The sequence below is a fragment of the Natator depressus genome, chromosome 27 (assembly GCF_965152275.1).
Source record: "Natator depressus isolate rNatDep1 chromosome 27, rNatDep2.hap1, whole genome shotgun sequence".
Classification (NCBI taxonomy): domain Eukaryota; kingdom Metazoa; phylum Chordata; order Testudines; family Cheloniidae; genus Natator; species Natator depressus.
The window spans coordinates 9020050-9032645 of NC_134260.1; the positions used below are offsets into that span (position 1 = coordinate 9020050).

At 59.0% G+C, this 12596-nt stretch overlaps 1 protein-coding gene across 1 annotated transcript in view; it reads left to right on the plus strand.

The window, feature by feature from the left end:
* Positions 1-12596, plus strand: part of PPP1R9B (protein phosphatase 1 regulatory subunit 9B) — a 41535-nt gene that overhangs the window by 22953 nt on the left and 5986 nt on the right. The window contains exons 3-5 of the mRNA XM_074940961.1: positions 1790-1910; positions 8271-8375; positions 10722-10857. Of these exons, the coding sequence (XP_074797062.1) occupies positions 1790-1910; positions 8271-8375; positions 10722-10857 (362 nt within the window). The remainder of the gene's footprint in view (positions 1-1789; positions 1911-8270; positions 8376-10721; positions 10858-12596) is intronic.

Below are 12596 nucleotides of genomic sequence, written 5' to 3' on the forward strand. Positions count from 1 at the left end.
CACACACACCCCAGTTCACACACGTACCCTGCACGCACACACCCCTCAGTTCACTCACATACTGTGCACATCCACTCATGCACACATTTCACTGTACACCTCCCAGTTCACACACGTACCCTGCACACTCACTCATACACACACACCACTGCACACACACACCCCAGTTAACACACGTACTCTACACACACACAGTTCACACACATACCGTGCACACTCACTCATACACACATACCACTGAGCATGCACACACCCCAGTTCACACACGTACCCTGCATGCACACACCCCCCAGTTCACACACATACTGGGCACACCCACTCACTGAGTGTAAGTGAATGCACTAGTGAAAAGCTCTCCTCTCTGCCCCTGCAGGATGCTCTGAGAAGCAGGCCGGGGCGGGGCCAGGGTAGCTCAGAGAAGGCATCTGCCCAGCAGACAGCAGCTGGTACGAACGCAAACAGGATGCTGCGGTGCTTTAGACGGGAGAGAGACAGCCCGTTGCCAAGCCCCCGTGTGTGGTGTGTTGGTGCCTCCCCCTCTCGGCGCTGAGCTCGCCCTGGGAGGGATCGACAGGGAAGAGGGTTCGAGGTTGGGGTGGGACTCGCGTGTGAAAGATCCCAGGAGGAAGACAAGCTTGAGGGGGCTTGACTAAGGGAAGGAAGCTGGTGAGGCTCCTCGGGGATCAGTCCACAGCAAGGGGCGCATGGGGGAACCAAGCAGCTGGTGAGGCTGGAGGAGATGCTGCCATCCCGGGCTGGAGGGACCTGTGTCACTGCACTGCAGGAGCTCAGAGGGGTGGAGAATGTTTGCAGCACTGGTCGATTAGCTAAGATCCGTGCCAGCAGGGGCACTAAGCCATGTGTTTCTGGACGTAAGCCAATCCCCTGGGGGTTGGGGATTTGCCCGGCAGGGAAGGTGGGGCGCAGCCTGGCAAGGCGCAACGCCCAGGGGGCAGGAAGTCTCTCCTCGCTCTGAAGCATCAGGTGTGGGTTGCTAATGGAGGCAGGATACTGGGTTGGATGGGCCAGTGTTTGGATCCCGTCGGGCTACGGAAGCGAATGTTGTGACCTGTCTTACGGTAGACCCCAGAGACCCCAGCTGAGACCAGGGCCCCACTGTGCTGGGGCTGTACATCCAGAGTGAGAGAAAGACCCTGCCTCCAAACCCCTACAATCTACAGAGACAAAGGGTGGGCCGAGAGACCTGGCAAGGGGCAGGGGGAATAGAACTCAGGTCTCCCAGCTCAGCCCTATGAGTTAGGCCAACCCGCCCTGCTGGGCCTGGGTGCGAAGCCAGTATGGCAGGAAGTGAGAACTTAGCTGATGTTGCAGGGAAGCCAGGCTATGGGGCTTTGATGTGCCGTCAGGTGTGATCTGGCAGTGCCCGTCCTGGGCGCTCTTCTTCACATTGACTCGTTCCTTTGGTTTCCTCTCTCTCACACAGTCATTCACCCTCCCACGCGTGCTGCCTCCCGTAATTTAGCTGCCATCTGTCCTTGCCTCTCGCTGTAATAAACACTGTTCTTCTCTCCTGCTACTTCCTCGCTTTCCTCCTGCCCCCGGGGCCTGTCCTGGCAAGCGCAGGAGCCCTCTGTGCCAGGCCCCTTCCATTGGCATTTGCCCGTCCCGCAGCGGGTGCATCCCTGCTGCCCCAGTGCTCGCCAGCCCTTGTTCACCGGGCGTGGTTCTTGGGGTGACTGGATAGAGGGGAGAGCGCTGGCCTGGCTCGGAGTCCCCCAGCGGCGACCCACGCGACCCCGTGAGGACAACGGGTCTCTCTTTCTCGCAGACTCCGAGGGGCTGGGAATCAGTATTATCGGGATGGGTGCCGGAGCGGACATGGGCCTTGAGAAGCTCGGCATCTTCGTCAAGACGGTGACCGATGGGGGAGCGGCCCACCGGGACGGCAGGTAAGCCTGGTGAAGTCAGAGACTCTCAGGCCAGAAGGGAGCACTGGAGTCTTCTCGCCAGACCCCCTACCTAGCATAGACCGGGGAGCCTCGCCCAGCGATGCTGGTATCAAACCCACAGAGGCTGGCGGCGGGTCTAGGAGCTGAATCCAGATCTCATGAGAGTCTGAATCCCAAAACTGAGCATCCTCCTGTAATGCTCAGCTCCAGAATACATGGACCTTCGCCCCCTCTAACACACATGCTTTACTATCAGTCTGTTTGTTCCCTTCACTCCCAGAAGGGGGCGCTGTAAGGATCAGGGCAGGAGCGCTGGCCATGGGGGGAGCTCCCAGCTACCCCAGTCCCCACCTCTCCCAGCAGGGGGTGCTGTAGGGTTCAGGGCAGGAGCGCTGGCCATGGGGGGAGCTCCCGACTACTCCAGTCCCCGCCTCTCCCAGCAGGGGGCGCTGTAAGGATCAGGGCAGGAGCGCTGGCCATGGGGGGAGCTCCTGACTACTCCAGTCCCCGCCTCTCCCAGCAGGGGGCGCTGTAAGGATCAGGGCAGGAGCGCTGGCCATGGGGGGAGCTCCCGACTACTCCAGTCCCCGCCTCTCCCAGCAGGGGGCGCTGTAAGGATCAGGGCAGGAGCGCTGGCCATGGGGGGGAGCTCCCGACTACTCCAGTCCCCGCCTCTCCCAGCAGGGGGCGCTGTAAGGATCAGGGCAGGAGCGCTGGCTGTGGGGAGAGCTCCCGGCTACTCCAGTCCCAGGCTCTCCCAGCAGGGGGCGCTGTAAGGATCAGGGCAGGAGTGCTGGCTGTGGGGAGAGCTCCCGGCTACTCCAGTCCCAGGCTCTCCCATTTGGAATTATCGACATTTTGGCTGCAGACAGTACTTTGTGTATTTTGTAACTGATCATAAGGGTGTGGTTGGGAGCTTGTCTATATTGCACACCAGTCTGCTGGTGTGGTTTGTGGGTGTGTGTGTGAAGGGGTGGGCTGGCTATTGTTGTATCTCTCGGCTTTGCATTTGCTCTTTATTTAGCTTTGTAGTGTGTGTGTGTGACAGTGGTTGTGTGTGTGGAGCTTGTGAGTTGCAAATGAGTTGCTAACAATGCCCTGTTGTGTTAATTATTCTATGTGCCTAGGCTGCTTCTGCCTGCAGTCTGAGTTGTGTACCATTGGCATGGTAGACAAGCCCGAGTGCTGATTGTGTGGTTGTGGATGCAGAATTGCCAACCCCCAAGCATTCCAAAATCACCATCAGGCCTCCAAAAAGCATGAAATTGGCTTTAACGTCATGAGATTTTTACAAAATAAAAAAATCTTCTTATTTTGGGCTTCTTATTAGCCTCCTTGTTTCGAGGCTTTAGGGGGCGAGAGTAGCATTTTCAAGCTCTTCTCTGCCACCAGCGGAGCTAGAAATTCACGTTGTTGTCAAAAATGAGATTCAAACACAAACACCTGACTCCAGGCGGTGGGGCTTTCAGAAAGAGAACTCCTGCAAGACTCCGCACTGCAGTGTGTAGGTCTCTGTGTTACTGTGTGCTGCGCACTGTCTTCTCCATGTGCTCATGGTGAGTTGCGGGGAACGTGTCTGCGTGTTCGTTGTTTGCATCTGTAACGTATTTCTGTATTCATTTCAATGTTGCTGACTTGGAGGGCTTCACAATTCACATAACTCCCTCCCAGAAGGGTCTCTAGGGAGAGCGCAATCAGACAATCGTTTCCCAGCCTGCTTCAGTGCAGCCCAAACAATCAAATGCGGGAGGGTCTCGGCTGGATTTTCCGTTCCCTGGCAATTTGGGTTGCCACTGACACCCCTGCAAAGTGGGTATGTTCTGATCTCTGGCATTTAACACTCAGGCTGGTTGCCTCGCAAAATTACCAGTGCTACTTTGTGTGGGGACACTGACATGGATTTAAACTGAACTTATAACGGGGTCAGTTTGCACCGGTAAAGCTAAACCAACATAGGCCAGCTGTAAAGGGATGGCAACTCATCCACACACCAGTAGACAACACACACAAACACATAAACACACAATATACACTCACCCCATTTGCAAGTAAACACATAGAGCCATGTTCAAGTACACTAAGAAACCCATGCAAACCCCCAGTGCAAACACACCCGCATGCGCACACACACACACAAAGATACGCTCATGCTCCAACACCTCCACTTTTGCTCCCGCACACACATATACTCAGAAACACAATCACAACCAAACTTTTTTGGTTTTGACCAAACTGGTGCAAAACCAGGGTGACTGCAGGTAGGCCAGCTCTCGCTTCGCACTGGAGTCCACGGTGGAACGAGGGACGGGGACAACGAAGGATCTAGCCCAGAGACAGAATCAGGCCCTTTGTGTAACACACCAGCAGGCATTGGGAAATCACAGCGAGTTTCACAATGAAAGGTTCTGCAGAGCAAAGGGGAAACGTCGTTTAAAATGGAGACACAAACGTCAGTGCCCCCAGTGGGGCTCTCTGTACGTGTTATGTTGTGTGTTTCTGTGTATGTGTGTCAGGGGAGTTGTATTAATATACATTTGTACCCCTTTAGGCAGGAGCTGTGGACTGCCATTTCAAGTGCCAGGTCACCATGCCACTCACTCAGCTCGGCTCTGTCATGGTCTAGATCAGGGGTGGGCAAACCTTTTAGCCTGAGGGCCACATCTGGGAATAGAAATTGTATGCCAGGCCATGAATGCTCAGAAAATCGGGTTTGGGGTGTGGGAGGAGGTGAGGGCTCTGGTTGGGGGTGCTGGCTCTGGGGTGGGGCTGGGGATGAGGAGTTTGGGGTGTAGGAGGGTGCTCTGGGCTGGGACCGAGGGGTTCGGAGGGCGGGAGGGGGATCATGGCTGGGGCAGGGAGTTGGGGTGCAGGAAGGGGTGTAGGCTCTGGCTGGAGGTGCGAGCTCTGGGGTGGGGCTGGGGATGAAGGGTTTGGGGTTCAGGAGGGTGCTCCGGGCTGGGATCGAGGGGTTTGGAGGGTGTGAAGGGGATCAGGGCTGGGGTTGGGGCATGGGGAGAGGCTCAGGGGTGCAGGCTCCGGGGTGCAGGTACCTCAAGCGGCTCCCGGAAGCAGCAGCATGTCCCTTCTCCAGCTCCTAGGCGGAGGCACGGCCAGGTGGCTCTGCACGCTGCCCCGTCCGCAGGCACCGCCGCTGCAGCTCCCATTGGAGCGCCAGAGGGGGCCATGCCACTGCTGTCGGGAGCCGCGTGGAGTGGCCCCCAACCCTGCTCCCCTGCTGGAGCTCCGGAGTGGGGCAAGCCCCAGACCCTGCTCCCCAGTGGGAGCTTGAGGGCCGGCTCAAAACAGCTGGCGGGCCGGATACGGCCCGTGAGCCGTAGTTTGCCCACCCCTGGTCTACATAATACTTAGTCTGCCATGAGTGCAGGGAATGGGACTAGCTGAGCTCTCGCGGTTCCTTCCAGGCCTACGATTCTGTGATTTGATGCCTGGCCCGGGCCAAACCTGAGTCGAGCTCTGACCTGGTGCTTAAAAGCGGCAGGACTATGGCCGATGTGCCCCCCTTCCCCACAGCTCCTCAGCCTGTGCCTTGGAGTATATTTTTTTGTATATGTGTGTGTTTTTAGGTTGCTGAGTCTGTATTTCTGCGATTATAAGTGGAGGTGTTTGCACATGGGTGTGTATTTCTGTGGGTGTGCTTGTGTGTGGGGGGGTGTTTGCATGGAGGGGCTGTCTACATGGGTATGGGAGGGTGTGCATTTGTGTATGGGTGTGTGGTTTTTGTGTGTCGGCGTGTCTGTTGTGTTTATGTGTGTATTTACGTATGGGTGTGTGCTTTAGGTATGTGGGCATGTCTGCTGTGTTTATGGGTGTGTTTGCATACAGGGGCGGGTGCATTGGGGGATGTATAGGTGTGCATGGGTATTTGTGAATGGTTATGCGTTTTTTGTGTTTGGGCGTGTCTGTTGTGGTTATGTGTGTATTTGCGCATGGGTGTGTACTTTAGGTCCGTGGGCGTGTCCGTTGTGTTTATGGATGTGTTTGTGTACTGGGGGGTATATGGGGGTGTATAGATGTGCATGGGTGGGTGTGCATTTGCGTATGGGTGTGCAGGTTTTTGTGTGTGGGGCGTGTCTGTTGTGTTTATGGGTGTGTTTGCGCACGGGGGCTGGTGCATGCACAGAGCAGGGTGCAGACAGGGGGCGGCTGGAGAAATCTGAGCCCCGAGCAGCGTTAATGATGCATACAGGACAAAGTGGCTGGTAAGGAGTGGGAGCTCCTGGCCCCAGGCAGGGACTCTCTGTGGGGAGCGGTGACAGCTCTGTGCGTGTTCCCAGTCCACCTGTGGGGCAGGGACAGGCACAGACCCGGCCAGGGCTTTGAGGTGAGAGAACATCCCAGGCTGGGGTTTGGGGGATCCCAGGCCGGGATTGGGGTACACGAGAGCTCCCCAGTGCTGCCTGATGCCTGGGCCCCATCAGGGATGTCACTGCCCGTGCTGGGGGCCACCATTGGTTTATAGCATGGACACCCCCAGTCCCAGGGGACATCACTGACCTAAACAAGGGATCCCGGCTCAGCTCCTTCCCCCTTCTGGAGCCAGCAGCTCCTGCTGCCTGGGGAAAATGGCCCAAGCCCCCGCGCCCCTCTGCAGGCCAGGCTAGCGCTGGCAGACCTGCGGGGTCTCCAGCCCACTCTCCCCACCAGCTCTCTCGGTCTCAGCAGTGGGAGGATCGAGCGCCCGGCTTGGCTGCTTAGCTCCGACAACTGCGTCCACCCTCCGTCTGCCAGCCGGGAGCTGCCAGGGATACCTCCGTGGCAGGACCCGGCCCCTGGCTGCCAGGATAACTGCCCTCGCCGCTCCCCAAGGGAGGGAGACGCGGGCTTGTCCTGAGGGGGCAGACGGGGGAAAGTGGGGGATGGGGCTGGCTTTACAGTTTGTGACTCCCCTTAGTAGGGTGACCAGATGTCCCATGTTTAAAGGGACAGTCCCGTTTTTGGGGACTTTTTCTTATGTAGGCACCTATGACCTCCCCCCCACCCCAGTCCCGTTTTTTTCACAGTTGCTATCTAGTCACCCAACCCCTAAGGAGGCTGTTCTGGGAGGCCCCCACCCATCCTAGCAGGCTCTCCTCCCGCCCCACACATCCTTCCCAGACCAGAGTGATCCAGCCCGGCCGTCCCACCCATCAGCTCCCCCTGTGGCCATGGGCTCTGGGGCTCCCAGATGCCCTTCTCCCTGGAGGGGTGGGCAGGTGGTAGAGGCGGAGGGGGCACAAGGATGCTGTGCCCCCGTGAGGCAGGGCGGTGGGAGAGAGCTGGGGTGCTGGCATAGCTGGGGTGTGGGGGGGCGCAGCTTGATGGCAGGTTCACCCCCTCTGCTGCCGGGCAGGCTTGGGGCCCAGTACCATCCTGGCACCATCTCAGAGCCTGCCTGAGGCCTTGCTCCGTGGCTGCCACTTAACCTAGCAACTGAGAGTTTCCTCCTCCGACCGCACTGGCCATCCCCAGCTTCCTGAGCACGGGGAGGAATGTTCCTTCCTCTTTCCGCTACGCAGAATAATCTCCGATTAACCCTTTCCAGTGTGGGGAGGAGGGGCCAACCCCAGGAGATGGCACAGCACTGGGGTGAGTTAGCTGCAGTTACGCTATCTGGGAAGGGCAGTTGGCCCTCATGCTTCAGGGCGTCATCCGATCGCCAGCCTGGCAAAGATCAGGAAGGAAATCTCCCTACAGGGCAGCACGGGGGGAGGGGGGGTTGGTTTTATGCCTTCTGGTGCAACATCCATAACTGGGCACTGTGGGAGGCAGGGTGCCAGACTACACAGAGAATTGCTCGCTTCAGTGTGGCAGGAGACACGACGGTGAATTAGATGCCAAGATACGGGACTGGATGGGCCAGTGGACTGATCCTGTAACAGGAACCAGGATAGGGGACTGGATGGGCCAGTGATCCTGTAACAGGAACCAGGATCCGGGACGGGATGGGCCAATGGGCTGATCCTGTAACAGGAACCAGGATAGGGGACTGGATGGGCCAATGGGCTGATCCTGTAACAGGAACCAGGATAGGGGACTGGATGGACCAGTGGGCTGATCCTGTAACAGGAGCCAGGATAGGGGACTGGATGGGCCAGTGGGCTGATCCTGTAACAGGAACCAGGATCCGGGACGGGATGGGCCAATGGGCTGATCATGTAACAGGAACCAGGATACGGGTCTGGATGGGCCAATGGGCTGACCTAGCTTGGCAAGAGATCTGGGGGGGTTGGGAGGGCCCCATCAGCTCAGACAGCTCATGGGCCTGTACTGATCTGGAACAGTGCCCCCGAGCCCACCGCACCCTCTGCCAAAGACCCCGCCCTCCCTTTCCCTCTCTCACTCACCTTCTCCCGCCCTTAGGATCCAGGTGAATGACCTCATCGTGGAGGTGGACGGTACCAGCCTGGTGGGCGTGACCCAGAGCTTCGCGGCCTCGGTGCTGAGGAACACCAAGGGTAGAGTCCGGTAGGGGAACGGCGTGCGGCCTGCTTGCCAGGGGGCCCCACGGGCGCAGACCACACCGCTCAGAGCCCTGCTGGCGGGCGCCCCAGGGGAGGCTGTGCGGGATATGCCACTTCCTGCTGAGTCTTTGATCTTCCCTAGTCTGGCCCCCTGGGTATAAACATGGTGTCTCCACCCACTTCTCTGTTGGGTCTGCTCCCCAGTTGATTGGGAAGGGTATAAAAGGGGGTGATGCACTAGCCAGGCTCCACCCACTATCCAAAGCCCGGCCCCACAGTTCCAGACAAGCTGGATTTTTCTTTGTCAACAATCAGCAGTGCCACCGTTAACATTTTAAATGTCATCGTTACACTTCAGAGTCAACACCTCCCACTGCAATTCATGGGGACCATTTACAGCTCTCCGAGCCATTAGGCCAAGTTGAAAGGTGAATCTAAACTGCCCTGCCCTTCTCCCCACCCTCATTCACAGGCGAACTCTGACTCTGCAGAAGGTGACCGGGCTGCTGGGAAGGGCTCATACCAGCCAGCACCGAGTGGTCCCATTCTCCGCCTGTTTCATTTTACTGGAGGCAGGAACGTGGTTGGGTTTGATTGTCACCCGCTACTAGGATCCTCTGCTTGTACCATCCCAAGGGGTCGCGGTGCCACCACCAGGAAGGTGGGCCCGGCCCTGCCAGCACCCTGGTAACCACGCTGTCATCAGCGGCATTGTGCCTGCGGGCAAGAGGGGAATCCAGCCGGCGTGGGAATATGAGATCGCCCCAGCTTTGGGCCCAGCTCCTGGGGGCCGGGGCCCAGGGCAGGCGATGGCTGAGATTCTCTGCTGGGCTGCATGGGGCGGGGGAGTGGGATTTCACGCCCCATTCCATCGCCCTCCCAGCCTCGGTGCCCCAGGATCTGAGCGTGACAGTCAGGGATCCCCTCTCTGTGCCTGTGTTTGCCACACACCCTGCTCTGGGTCTGCCTGTCGAAACAGCTCCAGATCTCTCCCATGGCACCCCACTGTGTATCTCCCACAGCCCCATAACATCCACTGTGCACGCCATCACATCCCACCCCGTATCTCCTATAACCTCTAGTGCACCCCATAGTAATCCACTGTTTATCTCCCATAGCCCCATAAACTCCACTGTGCCCCCCATATCCCCTCACTGGATATCCTCTGGAAACATCCCCAGCGCATCCCAGAACATGGGTAACATCCCAGACCACCCCCACACCCCTCTCTCCCTCCCATCGCACCCCGTGCCTGCCACTCGGATCCCCTCCCACGACCAACAAAGGGCCTGCTAGGTGAAAATCAAGTGTCCCCCTCAGGAACGGGGCGAGGGGGGGCAGGCCATGGGAGCAAAAGAGGAAGTGAGCGATGCTGGAGCCGCTGAGGGGAAGCACTGGCCGGCGGTGTTTCCGCCTCGCTGCGGGGCTGTTTGCAGGAGGGCCCCGCTGACCCCTTTATCTTGCCCTGAGCATCTCGGGCTCCGCCCTTCCTGGCTGGGATCAGCACGAGGGGCTGCGGGCCGCCCTAGCTCTGCGCCCGGCACCCGGCTCCGGATGTTTTCTCTCAAATATATATTGTTAAAATAATCGGCCTGAAATAAACCCGCCCACCAACGTGGCACAGCAGCGACGTCAAGCCAGAGCAGCCGAGCCCAGAGTGCAAACCGGGCCCCGCCTAGCCCGTGCCCGTCCCTCCGCACCCGCGCGGGGGGCTGAGTCCGTCAGGGTCGAGGAGCCCAAACAGCTCCGCTGCTCAAGCAGGGGGCAGCGCTGCAGACGGCCCGGGGAGCGCCAAACTGATTGTTTGGGGGGGGTGTCTTGTTTGGGCAGGGGGGGTTGTGGAGTGGGGCAGCATTTGCACCTCCTCCTAAGCGGGCTGGACACTGCAGTCAGGTGGGCAAGGAGATTCCAGCGGGTCTTGCCCTGGGGCCTGTTCCCATCCCAGCTTTCATGGGCAGTGGGGAGGAGATGAGACCCTGCCGTAGGCTGGGAGTCGAGGGGGGGGGGAGTCCTGCCCCCCTGAATCCCAGCTTCCCCCCACCATCCTCTGAAAGCCCTGAGCAGACTCCCCAAGAGGCGAGTTACTCAGGGCTGCCTGCGGGGGAACCGTCCAACAGGGCGGAGAAAGGGGTCGGCAAAGGCAGCGGCTGGGCGAAGCTCCAGGCCTGGCTCCCTGCTGATCTGCCCCTCGAGCCGGCGTGGAGAGCAGTGCGGAGCGGGTGCGAATCGTCGCCCCACCCGCGTGGGAGGAGGACGGGGCCTGCTGGGATCCATCAGCAGCAGCTGTGCCTCCGGGGCACGGGGGTTGTCCTAGGCTGACCCGCTGGCCTGGTGTCCGTTCCTGCCGCAGGTTCCTGATCGGGCGGGAGAAGCCGGGCGAGCAAAGCGAGGTCGCTCAGCTAATCCAGCAGACGCTGGAGCAGGAGCGGTGGCAGCGGGAGATGATGGAGCAGAGATACACCCAGTACACGGAAGAGGACGAAGAAGTAAGAGGAGCGCGCGAGCGGCATTTTCCGGTCGCCTCTGGGCAAGGGCTGGAGACCGGAGCATGTGCTGGTGTCCTTGCAATCCCTTCCTCCCCTGCTCCAGTAAAGGCCCCCAGGGAGACTCCCCCCGCCCCTGGGGTCAGAGAGGAATCCAGGCCCCAATGCTAATTAGCCCCGTACTTAGTTATTCTGCAGTGGCACCTAATGGCCTCAACCAAAATCAGAGCCTTAATGTGCTAGGCGCTGTCCATACTCAGAGGGAGAGCCAGCCCCTGCCCCGGGAGCTTCTGGTCTGAATAGGCAAGACAGACGAAGGGTGGCGGGACTCCCCCCAAGTTCACCCACTAGCTAGAACCCGGGTCTCCTGAGTCCCAGTCCCACGGCTCTACCCACTAGTCCACACTGCCACCTCTGCAGGTGCACCAACAAACACACTGATCCTCCAAAGGACCCGAGTCCTAGCTTGGTTGGGGCACCGTCTCGTGAGATGAGAGGGGAATTCAGGCTCCAGGCCCATGCCAATCCAGATGTCCCCATTCACTGCTCCGCCCCGGCCACTGGCCGTATCCTGGAGGTATTGCCCTGTCCACAGACATTCACACTTGTGTTTCCCCCACACACCGCGCTGCTCTGCAAAAGCCTGTCTCCGGGCTGCGGAGGGGCCAGGAGAACTGGCTCGCTTAGCCTGTGTACCAGGAGCCCAATGAGACGCCGTCGGCCTGATGCATTGCCCCGCCGCTCAGGTTGTCATTTGCTCCAGTGAAAAGTGGGGGTGAAAGGATGAGTCCGCCTGGAAGCACTTTGCACTGGTGTGAGTGACGCACGAGGTGCCAGGCATTGGAGTATCAGGCCCCTGCTGCCCTCTTCTCAGTGTCCTAATCCCTGGGCATGCTGCCAGGCATCCGGCCGGGAGGTAGCTTCCCACACGCTGCCGAGCTCTGCCACGGAGGGAAGGTGCAATGCGGGGTGCAAGCCCCTCTCTCCTGTGCCTGTCTCTGCCGGGCTGTGCAATGTGGCAGCATCCAGGATTAATGGGCTCTCCTGGCAGGGTTCCTGGTGGGTTTGTGTTGTGTGGGAGAGGAGTGGAAAACGAAGGAATCGCTCCATTCGACTGTCACGACGTCTAATTATAACTAGCTCTTAGCGAGCGCCGGCATCAGTGGTTCTCAGAGCACTTTATGGTGGAGCGCAGCATTGTTATCGCCGTGTGATGCACGGGGAAACTGAGGCACGGCACGGGGCAGTGACTTGCCCCCGGTCACCCAGTGGGCCAGTGACAGAGCCAGGCAAAGCCAGGCCTCCTGAGTCCCGGTAATAATGACATGTCGAGGTGCAGCTACTCCCTTCTCCCTCCCCACACCCCGTGACCGATCCCAACAGACACCACTCCCCACTCTCTCCTGCCAGCCCCTGCCCCCCGCTTTGCACACCCGCAGGGATTCCCAAAGCAGCCTAGTGAAATTAGGCACTTGATGCCCATTGAATTCCATTTCAACAGGAGCGGTGTGCCTAAATCACTTAGGCGCCTTTAGACGTCTCAGCCCGAATCGATAACGCTGCAGGCGCACAGCTGAGCTAGTGGCTAGTGCATGGGGCTAACCGTCAGGATGTCCTCAGTTCTCGTCCCGGCTCTGCCTCAGTTTCCCCACCTGTAAAATGGGTTCAGAATTCCCTGCTTCTCGGGGGGTGTTGTGAGGAAGAGGGGCCCTGCCTAATGCCTTTGGGAGATTTTTGTTAAG